General features: G+C 43.0%; 1 protein-coding gene across 1 annotated transcript; it reads right to left on the bottom strand.

The window, feature by feature from the left end:
- Nucleotides 1-175: 175 nt before the first annotated feature.
- rsf1b.1 (remodeling and spacing factor 1b, tandem duplicate 1) lies at nt 176-12,646 on the bottom strand. Its single transcript, XM_077546583.1, has 15 exons — nt 12,466-12,646; nt 10,947-11,038; nt 10,734-10,826; nt 10,446-10,651; nt 10,286-10,383; nt 5,197-8,501; nt 4,817-5,101; nt 3,834-3,938; nt 3,677-3,756; nt 3,538-3,592; nt 3,269-3,452; nt 2,982-3,195; nt 2,193-2,410; nt 1,156-1,335; nt 176-1,063 (listed from the first exon to the last, which is right to left on the bottom strand). The coding sequence occupies exons 1-15, from the start codon at nt 12,617-12,619 to the stop codon at nt 573-575; spliced, it is 5,760 nt and encodes a 1,919-aa protein (XP_077402709.1). The 5' UTR covers nt 12,620-12,646; the 3' UTR covers nt 176-572.
- Between the last annotated feature and the right edge of the window lie 498 nt (nt 12,647-13,144).

Below are 13,144 nucleotides of genomic sequence, written 5' to 3'. Positions count from 1 at the left end.
AAAAGATGTCTGGTATGTAGATAAGAAATGCTTTGGAAAGAAAAAAAGGTCTGGAGACAGGTGTTAGCTTTAGCTGCTAGCGCTCTTGGGAAAATGGCGTGCTCCACTCCAGAAGTTCCACCGTATACAAAAATAGCCATTATATAGTAGAAAAGAACATTACGAGAAGTATAGATAGCATTATTGAGATTGTGTTTACTCTCAAAACGTTTACAAAAAAACAACACAGACAACAGATGGCAGTTAAAATATTTTGTGTACAATATACAAAAAAACTAGTCATCTATCATTTTATATCAGCATGAATACATTCACACCTTCACATATATGCATGACACCTTTTTTAATATTAGCGTAGAAAAACTAGGGAATAGTGTGTTTTTTTTCCTCTCACATTTCCTCGTGGAATAACGAAACCGGAGGTGCGGGAGCATGTGGAGAACAGGTGAGAGGGACCTTTGTTTTTTTTTACATGTTGACTTGAAGAGGGTACAATAATAATAATAACAATAACAAGAATATAAAAATACAATAGCACAAAAAATGAAATCGTACACCTTTTTTTCTTTTTTTTACAATTGTTCATTATTGCAGACATAGTCCACGAGGTCCGTAACGCCCAGCAGGTCGTCTTCGTCTTCGTCCTCCTTGGCAGGTTGTCCGTTGCTACAGTCCATTTGGTTGGTTCCCTTCGACTCCTCGGTGGGCTTCTCCTCGGAAACCTTCTTCTCTTCCGGAACCTTCTCCTCGGCCGTCTTATCCTCTGTGGCTTTCTTCTCTTTTGGTTTCACCTCCTCCTCCTCCTCCACCTCCTCCACCTCCTCTTCATCGTCGTCCGAGTCGATGCGGTTGACGCGTTTACGGATGGGACGGTCCTCCTCTGAGGACTCGTCCGAGTCATCCTCCGAGTCCTCTTCCTCTTCCGACGCTTTCCGGCGTTTCAGGGCCAGACGACGGCCACGCTGCTTCGAAGACTCTTTGTCCCCGTCTTCATCCGAGGAGTCAACTCGCCGTTTGGACGGCCGGTCTCTGGAACCGTCCTCGGAATCTCTGGAGAAGCTCGCTGGGAGATTAAAAGCAAGGAGGAGGTCAAGAGAAGCAAACTTGGTTGACTCACATGATTAGCACTGATGGCCCCCCCCTTTTTTTTTTTACCTTCACTTTCCGAACTTTCCAGGCGTCGTTTGGGTTTGTTTTTCTCCAGATTGGTTCCAGCCTGGGATCCTTCCGATTCGGACGTCTCGCAGTAGTTGACCTGAGACTTGTGACTTCGCCGCGAGCGCCGCCGGCTCACGTCAAGGTCGCTGTCGCTGTACTCGCTGGAACCTGCGCTCGCTACAGAGATACACGAGGGTTCAAACAGTTTCCGTGTCCATTGATGGTCTGCTAAACAGGCTCCTCCCCTTTATGACTGCACCAACATGCTAGGTTTCAAACACCATAGACTAGTTTCTTGAGTGTCGTAAGATAACAAAAAAGGTAATTACACAAATGGATTAAAGAAAAAACAAGACAGAAAAATTGTATTATCAGTATTTAGCCCGCAGAGGCGGTGCGAGGGTGGGGTCGCACCTAATGACGTCACAAAGTGAGCACCCGCTTGTTTTCTTGTCGAATTTGTCATAGGGGGGCGAATGGAGAAAAACACCACTTCTGTGATGGTTTTGATGAGGAATTAGTATTTTAACTCTTTGACTGCCAGACGTTTTCAAAAAAGGGATGCCGTGGGTGCCAGCCGATTTAAGCATTTTTGACTGATCTTTCAAGGTCCACAGAAAATTATGTGTTTGTACTATGGAAACACACATACTACCAAATGAAAGATTGGACTCTCATCTTTCATCAGAAAAAAAAAAGTTTGTTTCTACCTTATTCCGTTTTTCAGTAATCAACAATAGAAAATGGTTAGTTTCACCTCTGTTTTGAAAAAAACGTCTTTTGACGTCTTTGGCACTCCTCCATAGGATTTTACTAAACGTTATTTAACGTTTTTGGCAGTCAAAGAGTTAATGAAAAAAATGTTAATAAAAAAGCCTTTTTTCATTAAGCGATTAATCGATTCAATCAAAATTCTAAGAAGTGATTAATCTGATTAAAAAATTTAATTGACCGCTCTATAAAATACACAAATATGAAAAATACAAGGGTTAAAAAAAGAATAGAAAATATGACAAAAATATTCGGGTTCGTACCAATTTCCTCTTCGTCGTCGTCGTCGTCCGTCTCCACTTCCTCATCGTCCGAGTAGCCTTTGGGTCGCCGCCGCTTTCGGGAGCTGCGTCGTCGCTGAAGCGATTTCTTGTTGCGGAACTTGGACGAGCGGCGTTTGCCGCTGCTGCCGCCGTCGCTGCCGTTGGAGTCCGTCTCGGCCGGCGTCTCGTTGCCAGACGCCGCGAAGTCTTCCTCCGAGCTGGAGGGAAACAAAACGGTCCAATAGACATAATGAAAATTGAGACCAATTTGAGAATTTGCCGCTTTTAAAGTCCGAAAAGCACAATTATTGGATGTTTCGAAAAGATTGTGAACATCCTGTGATGTGATAAAATTGATTTTTGTTGTTGTCATGACCTGCTTGAAAAAAGGCCGCACATTAAACCTGTTGAATATCATTTAAACTGGTAATTAGGCCACATGTGAGCATTTTTCACCCCTTTCGATTAAAATCAGCCAAAGCCCGATTATTGGATGTCTCTAAAAGAAAAGCCTCAGGTGTGTTTAAGAGGTTTTTTTTTCAGGAAACCTAGTTTTTAGATAAGCTAACAGTTCTGCTACTTCTCTTCTTCTTTGTGTTTTCTTATGGCACAATGCTGCCTCCTACAGGCCAGTATTGGTACTACAACAACACCTAATTAGGTAAATGTGGTTGTGTGTGTTGCGTTTGTCGTCTGGAATACACACAAGGGGATTTCCCCCACCGTCGTGTTTGGCTTCTCTCCAATTTTCAAAAATGGGCCGTATGTGCGCGTGCGTGGCCGCTTTACCTTTCACTGAGGCAGAACTCGTCCTCGCTCTCGTCGTCGTCGGCGGTGCTGTCGCTGTCCAGGTCGTTGAGGCGCCGCCGCTTCTTCTTGCGCTGGCCGCTGTTGGGCCGAGGCGGTTGGCCGTTCTCCTTGCCCTCCTCCGACTGGATGATGGTGGCCATGTCCTTCCCCCTCCCCCCCGTGATGTTGGCCATGTCTTTGCCGCGGCCGGCTCCTGCACAGCGTTTGGCGCGTCAGGACATCAGACTCGAATCTGGCGGTCCAAATACTTTTGCGGGAAAGCTCACCTCCTCCCTCGGCTTCTTTCACGTCCTCTTCGATGGCCTCCTCGATGGCCTCGTCAAACTCGTCGAATCTGTAGCTGATGTTCTTCTTGGCCCTGGTGGAGCGTCGCCCCCAGCTCTTACTCCGCTTGGCCTCCTTCTTCTTCTCCTTCACAATCACCTCCTGCTTCTCCTCTTCCAACTCCACCTAAGACCAGAACGAAAGGAAAAAAAAAAAAAAAAATCAGGTCAGGGACTCAACTGCGAGTTTGGCGGCCTCGTTGCGTCCTTACGGAGGGCGTGATGATGTTTTCCAAGCTGATTCCGACGTAAATGAGACGCTCTTTCCTGGAAAAACGTCAGGAAAAACACAACATCAGCGACAGACACTTCCAAGTTTGATGAAATGCCAACGCAACAGGGAGGCGTCACCTCCTCTCCGCCCGTTGTTTCTTCTTCAAGGCGGCGTCGAGGTTTAGCAGTTGCTCTTCCAATTTGTCGCACAATTTTTTCTACAGAAAACGTCACAGTTTAGTAGAACAACAACAAACAAGCACCTGGCATGTTCGTCGTTGTCATTAAGACGTACGTGTTGGCAGGGCGGGCAGAACCATTCTCCGTCGGGGATGATCATGAGGGGCGGCCTCAGGCAGGCCGTGTGGTAGCCGCTGTCGCACGAATCGCACAGCAAGATCTGCACAAACACAAAGAAAGAAAAATCCTGAAATTGCACATAATGACCGACAGACTTATTGCTTATTCAGAAAGATTTTACAAATAAATTCAACATTATGCATATTGTATATTTTATGTGCTATATATTAGAAATAACATTTTATTATACTTAAAACATTTTCATTATTTTCCGTTAAATGCATTATTTTGGAGTGTAAACGTATTCAGTAAAATCAATTAACTTAAAAAAATGGCTGCATTATTTCCATTCATTTCGAATTTATTAAAATACAACGTACTTTTGATTAGAATGTGTTCTGTATAATTTCTTAAAATTATAACAATTACTAAATAGGTAAATTAACAACTTTAAAAAAAGGTATTGTAATATTTAATTGTAATTGGTATATGTTAAATTATTTATACTAATTACAAATTAGTCATTTAAATTCCATTTTGGTCTTTTGCTATGTTATATATGCTATATTTATTTAATCGCATTTCATATTTAGTTTTTAATTATTCAATTACAATTCAGAATTTATTCAAATTCAATACACAAAATATTTTTTGTTCTTTTTTTAATTTCATTGTTAATTAAAATCCATTTGATTTCACAATTCATTTAAAATTAATGTATAAATTAAAATTCAAAAACTTTTCATTTAATTTTATAATTAAATTTACCAAATTAAAAATAAATGCACTGTCAATGTTTATTTTTTTTTCAAATAATGAAACTAAATAGGTTTATAATTTAAAATTAAAATGAGCATTTTCGATACTATGGAAAACTGCAACGATGACATCATCCTTCCCATTGCGTGTCAGTATCACTTCTAAATGTCACAAAATGGCGGCTTTGCTTGAGCTGGCAGCGAACGTGCGTCTGCTCACCAGTTCCGGATGGTTGGGAAGCCCGCAATGTTTGCAGGGGTCGTCGTTGGGCGGCAGGTCGTCGTCGCTGGACGTGGACGAGTCAGAACTGCGGCGCTCTCGGTTGCGCCGGCGCCTCTTGGGCCCTCGCTCCACCTTGTAGTCCTCGTCGCTGTCGTCCTCTTCTTCCTCGCTCTCCTCGTCCTCGCTGGACTGCTCGTCGCTGTCGTCGTCGTCGTCTTCGGAGCCTTTCCTTTTGTGCCGGCTGCGCATGTTGGACCAGCGCGCCTTCCGCCGCTTCCGTCCCTTCACACCAAAACACAAAACGACTTGGATCAGAAAAGGCGTTTCCATTTTTTTTTTTTATATAAATGGGAAAGGAAGTGAGGAGGAAAACTCGCCTTGGGTTTGGGCGGACCATCCTGATCCACATTCTTCTCTTTGGGCTTCCTCACAACAATCTTCACTTCTTCCTCCTTTTCTTCCTCCTCCTCGTCTTGTTTCTCCTGAAGTTTGTCGACCTTCTTGTCTCGGACCTCCACCGCCTTTCGCGTGGGTCTGGAGATCCTGGGCGATCGTCTCAAGGACATGCCAGTGCCACCCGCGTTGGTGTCCGATTCAGAGTCGGCCTGCTTGTCCTCCTGCTGAAGTTTCAGCCAGCGTTGGTGGGCCGCCATTTTGGCTCTACTGCGGCCGCCGCTTTTGTCCGACCGGGCTTCTTCGCCGCCATTTGCCGCCTCTTTCTTGGACTCGTCTTCCTCGCTTTTGTTTTTAGCCGCTTCTTCGCCGTCACGTTCCGCCGTCGCGGTTTGATCGTCAGGTTTTGTCGTTTTGGACTCTGCGTCTTCTGAAGCGTCCTTTGGGCCGAGTTGATCACTTTGGAACTTTGCATCGAGCGAACATTTCGACTCTTTGTCTATATTTTTGCTTTTATCCGTCTCATCTTTCTCTGATGTGTTATCGTTTTTGGAGAGTTTTTCCGTTGTGGAGTTTTTTTCGCTTTCTTGACATTTGCTGCCGGTTTCTTTCTTGGACTCGCTTTGTTTGTTTTTTCTTTTTGCTGCCTTACTTTTGTCTTCCGGTCGCTCATTTTCCGCCACAAGCTTTTGATCACTGGATTTCAGATTTATCGTTTCATCGTTTTCTGTATCGTCTTTGGGACAAAGTTGATGTGTTGTGGGATCCTTTTGGCTTTCTTGACACTTCTGTTTTGTGTCTGGCAGAGCTTGGTGGCCATTTTTTGTCTCCTTCCTTTTGTCTTCTGATGGCTCGGTTTGTGCTGACGTTTTGCCGTTCCTCTCTTCCGTCGTCTTCAGGTCACCGCGTTTGTCCGTTTTGGATTCATCAGAAGAGTTTTTCTCCGTCGTCGTGTTACTTTGGAAAAGTTTTTCCGTCTTAGAATCCTTTTGACACTTAAGCTTTGAATCTGATGGACTCTTGTCTTCCTCATTTTTGCTTTCCGGTGGTGTTTTGCCGCCACTCTCTTCCGTCGCTTTTTGATCTTTGAGTTTCGTCTTTTTGGATTCATCGGCAGCATCTCGCTCGGTTGTTTTGGAGGAGAGAGTTTCCATTTTCGCCTCCTTATTGGATTCTTCCTCATTTTTGCTTTTAGTGGCGACAGGTTCGTTGCTTCTGCTCGGGTCTTCTTTTTTCTCCAGAGTTTTGTCCTCATTTTCTGCAGTCCTGTTTTGGTCAATGGATTTCACCGTTTTGAATTGATCAGGAGAATGTTTGGCCATCGTTTCGGAGCGTTTTTCGGTTTTAGATTCCTTTTGAGATTGAAGTCTTGCGTCATATTGAGCTTTGTCATCACATTGTTGTGCCGCCTCAACAGGTTTTGCCGTTTCAGATCCATCAGCTGCATCTTTCTCTGCACTTTTGGAGAGTTTAGCCCTTGTGGAATCCTTTTGACATTTAAGGTCACCGTTTTCTGACTCATTCCTGGACTTGTCTGCCTCGTCTTTGCTTTGCGTGACGTCATGAACAACGGGTTGATGGCTGTTTTTCGACGTAGCCTTGATGTTATGTTCTTGGGTCACGCTTTGAACGTCTGGTTTCGTCCTTTCGGACCCATCAAGAGCGGCGTTCTCAGACGTATCGCTTTTGGAGAGATTAGCGCTCGTCGATTCCGTTTTGCTTTCTTGGCATTTAAGTTTGACGTCTGGCAGAGCTTCTTTGACGTTTTCCGTCTCTGTCTTGGACTTGTCTTCCGCACTTTTGCTTACAGCCGCGAGAGTTTTGATGACGGTGTCTTCGGCCACGTTTTTGCCACTATGTTGTATCGTTTTAGCTTTTTCTGTTTTATCACTTTGGCTTTTGCCCTCTCGAAATCCAAGCCTCTTGTTGTCTTCCTTGTTTTCCGCCGATGGGTGCTCCACCTCCATTTTGTCAGCCTGTTCAGAGTCCGGTTCCATGATTGAGTTTTCGGAGGTTTCAGGCGCAAGCGTCTTAGGTTGCTCATCCTGATTTGATTTGTGCTGGTCGTCTTTGGCGGCGTTCACAGTTTCTTCTGCGGATTTGGACGGCGAGTCAGGACACCGGTTGTCTTCAGAGGTGTCCGACTTTCTTGGCTTTTTGGAATCAGTCACAGAAGTGCTCCTGGTTTTCGCACTGTCCGTAGGAGCCATCTCCTGACACGACTCCACCGTGTTCACCTTATTGATTACAGACGACTCGGACGATTCTTGGGATTTCTGGCTTGTAGGCTTATCTGCCTTTTTAATGACTGTCAAGTTTTGGCTCCCCGCAGCATTTTTTGGCCACTCTTCCTTTATGGTCACAGATTTGTTCTCCTCAGCAGCCTGCGACCAATCCTTTTCACTCTCACACGCGTGCTTTTCGAATTTGCCCGATTCTTCTGTTGACGTGTCCACGCAATCAAGATTTATTTGAGCTTTTTCTCTATCTTTTGAATCACGGTCTTTGACCTCTTGATTTGATTTGTCCTTATTCTTTAGAGTCGTGTCCATGCTGTCCTCCATTGGCAATCCTGTGCTTTTATCTGTTGGCTTGGGCACTTTTAAATTCCTGTCTAGTTCCTGATTGGACGGTTTGTCATCAGCTTCTTTAGAACAAGATGTTGCTGCTGCCTTCTCTGTTGCTACACTATTTTCCTTGTCAAGAAGCGTAACTGTGTCCTTCTCCGGACAGCTAGAATCCTTCTGTTCCTTTGTGGATGCCAAACCCTTTTCACTCAAACGAGGCTGGAGGCGTTCTGACGTGGGCTGAACTTCACCATTGACGTGGTCGCTCCCACAGTGTGCCTGTTCGGACACGGCGGCGGGTTTGGCGTTGTCCTTGAGCGGAGACACCGGCGTGAACTTCATGCCTCTTTTCTTCAGTGGGATCTTGGCTTGCTGTTCGTTTTTCATCTGCTGGATTTCATCCACGCTCTTCCGCTTGGCCTCTTCGGGGGAGGACTTTGGAGCAGGGTCCCCGCTCTGCGTCTCTGCCTTGGCTTCGGACGTGTCCATCGCCTCTTCTTTGATAGTCTGGACTTCATTTGCTAAACCGTGATCCAGCGGCTTCTGTGACGTAGCTTCCGCTATGCCGTTCACTGACGATTTTATCTCGGACGTCTCCGATTTCAGCTCATTGGTGTGATCCAGTTGTCCATTGCTCTCCGTCTTTGGTGACACCTGGAAGGCCGCCTTGGTGGAGTCTTTGCTGTCCTCATCTGATGAGCTCTCATCTTTTTTTACTTCACCTGAAAATAAAAAGCTCAGCTTTAATTTTTTTTCTACTTTGTTGCACCAAGTAAATAGTTTTGTGTGGTCCAACCAAATTCACCAAAATCCTGGTCAATTTTTGATCTACATTTTAGGATTTTCCTTCTAAGATTTGGTGGTCAATCCGTGATCCAAGACATGATTTTCAAAAAGTCAAAGATATGACATTCAAAAGTATTTAACTCTTTCACTGCCAAAGACGTTAAATGGTGTTCTGCAAAAACCTACGGAGGAGCGCCAAAGACGTTAAAAGACGTCCACCCATTTTATTTTTTATTTTTTTTGAAACGGGTGGAGTAAAGCCTTGCCCAGCTGTGGTGAAAGTTTCAAGCAGGTCTAGTGAGCCTAATGACTATTTTTGGCCCCTAGAGGGCAGCGATGACTCTCTTTTGACAAGATTGGGTAGGCGTCAGTAGAAGACGTGAGGCGGAGCTAGAGGGGACAATGGATGGGGAAGGGAAGAGAACATGGCGACCGGTTGCAAGCAGCTCACGCTCGAGCATTTTTTTCCAAAGACGAAAAGCATCGACCAACGCTAAAGAGCACATTGATGACGACGATGATCATCATCGATGATGGTGATGGTGACTCCGAAGTTGGAAGCGTTGACGCGGCAGTAGAAGACGTGAGGCGGAGCTAGATGGCTGAAGAAGCGAACAATGGCGACCGCAAGCAACTCACACTTGGGAATTTTTTTCAAAGATGAAAGGCATCGACCAACGCCAAAGAGCACATTGATGACGACGATGATCATCATCGATGATGATGATGGTGACTCCGAGGTTGACGCCGAAGTTGGAAGCGCTGCCGCGGCGGCTATGACGACGTCATAAAGGTTCACGGGCTAGCGATGCTAACACCGGAAAACGCGGAGCACAACCGAGCACGCTCAGGCGGACGTTCAATCGGACGACGAAGAGTGCCCCGATTCCAATGCATATTCATCGGAGGAGTGTGTACAGTCTGCTACTTGCTATTCCCCGGAAAAAAAGGCCGTCAAGAAAGTGTAACGTCTGCACGCGAAACGGACAAGTGAAACGTATCTGTTGTGCGAATCCTGCTCCGTCTCCTTGCACGCAGGGGACTGTTACAAAAACAAAAACTGTATTTGAAACATCCACATAATTGTAAGTAGTACCACAGTTGCACACATTTGTAAATAGTTTGCGAAATTGTTTTGTCAAATTGTTACACTGTTGAATGGAAATAAACGTATTTTGCAAACTAAAAACACTTTTTCATTGTTGGTGAAAGCGTTTTACAGAAGTAAAGCACTATTTAGGTGTTTGTGGCATCATTCATGGACAAAAAGAAGTGTACAATTCACTAGAGTGCATGAAATAACATCGTTTCACAAAAAGCTCCTTTTCTCCGCTTTTTGTTTCAAAACAGAGCATTTCGGTGAAACTAACCATTTTCTATTGTTGATTACTGAAGAACGGAATAAGGTAGAAACAAACTTTGATGAAAGATGAGAGTTCAATCTTTCATTTGGTAGTATTTGTGTTTCCATAGTCCAAACACAACATTTTCTGTGGACCTTGAAAGATCACTAAAATGCTTAAATCGGCTGGCACTGGCGACGTCCCGTTTCGGAAAACGTCTGGCAGTCAAAGAGTTAATATACATTAAAGTACATAATTACATATGTATTTTAAAAAATAGGAAATGAAAAAATAAAAAAGTTTATTTGGAATTTGATCCACGTGACATAGAAAAATATTATATAAAAAAAAAAAAAGGTTTAATAATAATAATATACCTGCTTTGTCCATCTCACTTTTGGTGTCTCGCTTCAAGAGCTCGGGATCAATATGCGTCTTGAGCAAAGCCACCACTTGAGCCAAGTCATTGCGATCTCTACGAGAAAGAACCAAACAACTATCAGCATCAACTAAAACACCGCCTCCTCTTCCTCGTACCTGACGATGCATTTCCACGAGACGCCGTCCAGGTCGTCCTGCTCCTCCACGTAGAGGCGGACGTTGTTGTCCTGGTCCAGCTGGAACCAGTACATCTGGCCGTCCTTGTCGCGGCCGATGGGCTGCAGACGCATCTTGTCCGGGTCCTCCTCATTGATGGCATTCTTGAACTTCAGGTTGTCGTCAAACTGACACTCGCACAGATACTACACAGGCACATTTGAATGCATCGTTGCAGTTATTTGTGCAACTTGAACAATGTTTGTGTGTTTATATTTGTTTGTTTACTTTAAGAATGGCTGTCTTGCTCTCCAATGTCATGCTCTTGTAGCCTTTTTCTTCCAGCTCCCATGCCCACGCCGTGTTGAACTCTTGGCATATCTGCAACGGAACCGCAACAAAAACATTTCTTCTTGCAGTTCGATTTGATTTTTTCTTCTTTTATTTTTGTGTGTGGACATTTTCACGTCAGTTTAATACTGATTTGTTTTGTTTTTTTACCTTGACTAGATACTTTTCCCATCTGTCTGCTGACACTGACTTCCCGATCTTTCTCAGCAACTTGACGTGAAGATCAACTAGCAACTTAGGAACTAAACAATAACACATTTTTAAAACCAATACAGACTTCACATGTTGCTGCAAAGCTCTACATTCTGAGGAAGTATACATTAAGACTAAAACAAATTTATGAATATTATCCAGTCATTATTTTTGAATGTAAGAGAATGCATATATTCAATTATTGTAATTTAAGACTGGTAGTTAAAAATGGAAACCTGACTACTATACTCATTTGTAACTAAATTGACAATACATTGAAATAAGAATGAATGTTCATTGATTAATGTAAATGCTAAATATGAGAATTAGTCTATTATTTAATCAAAAATATCCATAAATGTAATCATTTCAAGGCTCTTTATAAAAATGAAGGTATTCATTTAAAACATATTTAAAAAAAATCGAAATGTAAATTAATTAAAGGTGAGATGTACTAGTTTATTTTATGGTATTATCATCAAAAAAAAGTATATTTGACTAATAGCAGAATAATTAGAAATAAATCAATAATACAGGAGGTCCTAAACTAAATAGAAATTCAGAAATTAAATAGGGACAATTTAACATTCAACTAATTAATTAAATAATTATTTAGGCAATTATAAACGAATAAATAATAACAAATATTTAAAGTACTGTACAGAAAATAAAATAAAAATAATTATAAAATAAATTACAATATGATTTGATATAGGAAGATTTATTTACTCAATATTTAAAAATGTACAGATAACAAATTTGTAGAAATATTTCTAGATAATTAACACTTTCATATTTTTGTTACTAGGCTCTTACATCATTGAGAATATATGAACATAATCACGTTTTCAATCAAAAATCCCTTTTGTAGTTCGCAAGACCCGTCAAATTAACTACAATGTTCTCCACAGGAAGTCCTTTCACTGCGTTAGAACCAAACGCTAACGGCGGCCTTTAATTTGGCAGCACGCACCGGAACTCACCCTGGCGAGCGGCTAAGCAGCACTTAATTTGGTGTTTTAACAGTGATTAAAGTACGCCTTTCTGGTTCTCTGGCTGGCATTTAAACACTCCGGGATAGTTGAAACGCCCACGACGCTTTCGTCAACTAGCATCACCGCAGCAACCCGGAAAATGCGATTAAACGAGCGAGCTAGCTGTACGTGTTGTGTTCAGGAGCGGCGAATAAAGGCTTGCAAAGCGGAGGGGGAATGAAAAAGCGTAAAAAGTGACACAAACACGCGGTTAATTCGGTCAATTAACATCCAACTAAACGCGCCCCTGCTTATGAGCTCAAATATGATCTCAAATGTAAGATCCCGTGTTGGTTAAATGTGCATTAGAGTGAAGGTAAAGGTGAGAGAAGCACACAATAACACAGCATTGCTAACGTCGCTAGCCCTGTTAGCTCAGTACCAGCGATTGAAGTCTCTCCTCCTGCCTCCTCCCCCTCCCGGGTTCTTTTCGCGAGCCTTACCTGAGGATGTGTCCCGCAAGTATCGCTCCAGCTGCGGGAAGGTGAGCTCCGGCAGGTCCAACTGCGCTCCGTACCGTTCCAGAAAGGAGCAAATGACGGCGTAATTGGGACACAGGACAGGGGGACAACTCGCCGTTGCCGCCGAAGCAGCCATCTTTTTCCCTCCACACCAACCTGTCAAGTGCGCAAGCGTCCGGGGAACGCTCGACGGGACTTCCGCTGGTGTCAAAATAAAATACAGGAAGCTAGAAGACAAAGCAAAACATCAAAATAGTTCACCTGCCACCATACCATGCACAGTACTACTACCTACACAAGAGTAATGATAATTATAAGTTAATAATACTTGGTCAGTCGAGTGTTATGTTTATAAATTATTCACCAATCACCAAGCAAAGTGTTGAAAAAGGCTTGCGCTCTGTGACGATGCATTGTGATAGGCTCGACAAAAATCATTTTGGGGGTTCCTGAAAAGTGATGCAATGCCAGCAATATTTACAGTTAGTGTATTTGGACTAAATAATTGCAAATATATAGTTATTGACATATATTACATTATTGACTATATAAGTTATTTAAATTAATTAAGTGGGAATAATTATGTAATTGCCTTCATTGAGTTATCAAGTCAAAGCAATAGATTAAAAAAAAATAATTATAAAACCGGAAATTATAAGTA

Source organism: Vanacampus margaritifer, chromosome 16, assembly GCF_051991255.1.
Source record: "Vanacampus margaritifer isolate UIUO_Vmar chromosome 16, RoL_Vmar_1.0, whole genome shotgun sequence".
NCBI classification, from domain to species: Eukaryota; Metazoa; Chordata; class Actinopteri; order Syngnathiformes; family Syngnathidae; genus Vanacampus; species Vanacampus margaritifer.
This window is presented reverse-complemented; position numbering and strand designations above follow the sequence as displayed.